At 42.8% G+C, this 3,912-nt stretch overlaps 1 protein-coding gene across 1 annotated transcript; it reads right to left on the bottom strand.

Annotated features, from left to right (window-relative positions):
* Positions 1 to 2,241: 2,241 nt before the first annotated feature.
* On the bottom strand, positions 2,242 to 3,183 carry steep1 (STING1 ER exit protein 1). The gene has a single exon (XM_061969321.2). It carries the CDS (start codon positions 3,001 to 3,003, stop codon positions 2,326 to 2,328), a length of 678 nt encoding a protein of 225 aa, XP_061825305.1. The 5' UTR covers positions 3,004 to 3,183; the 3' UTR covers positions 2,242 to 2,325.
* Between the last annotated feature and the right edge of the window lie 729 nt (positions 3,184 to 3,912).

The following is a 3,912-nucleotide window of genomic DNA, read 5'->3' as shown; positions in this document are numbered from 1 at the left end:
AGACTCAAAACACACCTATTCCTGACTGCTTATTCATTGTAAATCTTATCGATCTTTGATGTTGTTGTTTTTATCCAATTGATTTTATTGTTTTGATTTTGTACGGTGTCTTTGAGTGCCCAGAAAGGCGCCTTATAAGTATAATGTATTATTATTATTATTATCAGTGTGTGAATAGGTGAATATGGAAATAGTGTCAAAGCGCTTTGAGTACCTTAAAGGTAGAAAAGCGCTATACAAGTATAACCCATTTATAAACCTATTCATATTATAAACCTACTCAGTGGCCGAGTGGTTAGAGCAGGCCTGGGCAATTATTTTAACTCAGGGGGCCAAATTTAGAGAAAAAAATGTGTCTGGGGGCCGGTATGTCTGATTTTTAGGAACACTAATACAAAAACTCACAATAATGTCTGATTGAATGCTAAAAAAGTTATGAGAGACCGTCTTAAAAAACAGAGTGGAATTTTAAGTTTTTTTACTGAAACACCCAGAATGTACATGAAAATAAAGAATGTGGGATTTACAATATTTTTACTATGAACGATAAAACACTGAATATTTACAACATATGAACGTCACACCCCCTCTCCATCCACATTTTTTACAATCAAGCCCAACGCAACAAAAATGCAACAAACACAGCGAAATATGAACGTGAAGGGTAAAAAAAAACCACTTACTATCTGATATATGGGATTTATCACTAAGCTTTAGAACTTTGTTATAACAATCTCCTTCAACGTCTGTCCCTGACACCCGCATTTCAGGCTGACCGCTCTGGAAACACTCTGGAAACGCTCCCCACCCACACTGCTTGGTGCCTCATCTGAGCTGCTCTGATTTAGATTACCATAGTAACTAATTAGATTACCATAGTATCTAATTAGATTATCATAGTAACTAGTATATCATGCAAAAGCGCAGATTCCAACCATTGAAATACTTTGTATAGTTCAAGACTCACGGTAATTTGAAAACATCACTGCAAATCATAATGGCAGCTACAATTTCCATCTTGAAGATCTAAAAAAATTTGGGGGGAATGTCCGGTGGGCCAGATTGAAAATCTTAACGGGCCACATGTGGCCCCCGGGCCTTAATTTGCCCAGGTCTGGGTTAGAGTGTCCGCCATGATATCAGTAGGTTGTGAGTAGAGACAGGGGCGCCGAAAAGGGGGGGTAAAGGAGACGGATTCTAGGGGCCCATGATGGAGGGGGACCCAGAGAGGCCCCTAATGATGATGAAATTATAATACAGAAAAAATAATGACACTGTGTTGGCGGCCCTGTAAAGATTCTTTTCATGGGGCCCAAAATCCCTAGCGGCGCCCCTGAGTAGAGATGTCGGCCGATAATATCGACAGGCCGATATTATCGGCCGATAAATGCTTTAAAATGTAATATCGGAAATTATCGGTATCGGGTTTTTTTTAATTATTGGAATCATTTTTTTAATTTATTTTTTTATTATTAAATCAACATAAAAAACACAAGCTACACTTACAATTAGTGCACCAACCCAAAAAACCTCCCTCCCCCATTTACACTCATTCACACAAAAGGGTTGTTTCTTTCTGTTATTAATATTCTGGTTCCTACATTATATATCAATATATATCAATACAGTCTGCAAGGGATACAGTCCGTAAGCACACATGATTGTGCGTGCTGCTGGTCCACTAATAGTACTAACCTTTAACAGTTAATTTTACTCATTTTCATTAATTACTAGTTTCTATGTAACTGTTTTTATGTTGTTTTACTTTCTTTTTTTATTCAAGAAAATGTTTTTAAATTATTTATCTTATTTTATTATTATTATCTTCACCATACCTTGTTGTCCAAATTAGGCAAAAATAATGTTAATTCCACGACTGTATATATCGGTATCGGTAATTAAGAGTTGGACAATATCGGAATATCGGCAAAAAGCCATTATCGGACATCCCTAGTTGTGAGTTCAAACCCCAGCCGAGTTATACCAAAGACTATAAAAATGGGACCCATTACCTCCGTGCTTGACACTCATCAAGGGTTGGAATTGGGGGTTAAATCACCAAAAATGATTCCCGGGCGTGGCCACCATTGCTGCTCACTGCTCCCCTCACCTCCCAGGGGGTGAACGAGGGATGGATCAAATGCAGAGGACAAATTTCACCACACCTAGTGTGTGTGTGACACTTTAACTTTAAACACTGTTTAATTGGTTAGGCTTCAATATTAAATCAACACACAAAAAAAGGCTTAAAAAAAGAGTTTATTTAGTTTTTAGTACGAAGTAACATTGCAAACAAAAAAAATAATAATTGTGAGTCCTTTTGCTCTACTTGAACTGATTGTCAATGAGGGTGCCCTTCATCTTGGCCCTCTTGGCCTCCAGCTCAGCCAGCTCCTGCAGCCTCCTCTTGCTCATGCCCTTCCTCTCCAGCTGCTTCTCGATCACTTTGGCATTCTGGGCGTAGGAGTCCGCCACCTCCCTGGCCTCGATCTCCTCCTCCTCCTCGTCGATGGTGGACACGGTGACGGAGCTGAACTTGCCCATGTCTTTGGTCCGCTTCGTCATCATCACGCGGACCTTCTTCGGGGCTTCGGGCTGCTTCTGGCTGTAGACGCTGGTGCTGCCGAAGCCCCGCCCGAACTTCACCACCGCTCCGTCCACCACGAAGGTGGCCTGGGCGTTCTTCTCCAGGTGTTGGTAGAAGAGCAGCAGGCCGCATTTGCCGCACTTTTTGCGGTACTGCCGCTCGATGCCCTCGGCTCGTTTGATGTACGTGTTGTCGTCCTGGTCCACGTTGCAGAATTTGTGGGCGTGTTTGCCGCCGTCGATCACCCGGGCTCCGTCCCGGGGCCTCATGGGCAGCTTCTCCAGCTGGCAGGCCAGGACCAACACCATCTGTCCGCACAGGCAGTAGTAAACATGGAGGGGCTTCTCTCCGTCGTCGTACTCCTCTCGGTCTCGAGTGTCCGAGCATACAACGCTTCTGGACACAACTTTCGGCATCTTCGCCGAATATACCTTCACTTTATGTTATAATGGAGCGATATGTTGGATTTATTTAGCGCTGAACCCGAGCCGCCATGGCGTGATAACGAAAGTGTGTAAACACGTCAAGCAACGTCGGGCTCACTTCCGGTGTCCGTCACTATAATGTTTCCCACAGGGAACGAAAGCAATTCCATTCCATTGTTCCGCCGAGGAGAAGGGTGAAAACTAGAGATGTCCGATAAATGCGTTAAAATGTAATATCGATTACATTATCGGTATCGTTTTTTTTTTAAATTATCGGTATCGGTTTTATTTATTTATTTTTCCATCCATCCATTTTCTACCGCTTATTCCCTTTGGGGTCGCTGGAGCCTATCTCAGCTACAATCGGGCGGAAGGCGGGGTACACCCTGGACAAGTCACCCCCTCATCACAGGGCCAACACAGATAGACAGACAACATTCACTCTCACATTCACACATTAGGGCCAATTTATTGTTGCCAATCAACCTATTCCCAGGTGCATGTCTTTGGAGGTGGGAGGAAGCCGGAGTACCCGGAGGGAACCCACGCAGTCACGGGGAGAACATGCAAACTCCACACAGAAAGATCCCGAGCCCGGGATTGAACTCACGACTACTCAGGACCTTCGTATTGTGAGGCAGACGCACTAACCCCTCTTCCACCATGCTGCCATTTTTATTTATTTTTATTTTTTGATTAAATCAACATAAAAAACACAATGTACACTTACAATTAGTGCACCAAGCCAAAAATCCTCCCTCCCCCATTTCTTTCTGTTATTAATATTCTGGTTCCTACATTATATATCAATATATATCAATACAGTCTGCAAGGGATACAGTCCGTAAGCACACATGATTGTGCGTGCTGCTGGTCCACTAATAGTACTAACCTTTAACA

Source organism: Nerophis lumbriciformis, linkage group LG10 (genome assembly GCF_033978685.3).
Source record: "Nerophis lumbriciformis linkage group LG10, RoL_Nlum_v2.1, whole genome shotgun sequence".
NCBI lineage: Eukaryota > Metazoa > Chordata > Actinopteri > Syngnathiformes > Syngnathidae > Nerophis > Nerophis lumbriciformis.
This window is presented reverse-complemented; position numbering and strand designations above follow the sequence as displayed.

What these genes read in the sequence shown, in the direction of transcription:
- steep1 (XM_061969321.2), bottom strand. Translation starts at nt 3,003, where the DNA reads ATGCCGAAAGTTGTGTCCAGAAGCGTTGTATGCTCGGACACTCGAGAC.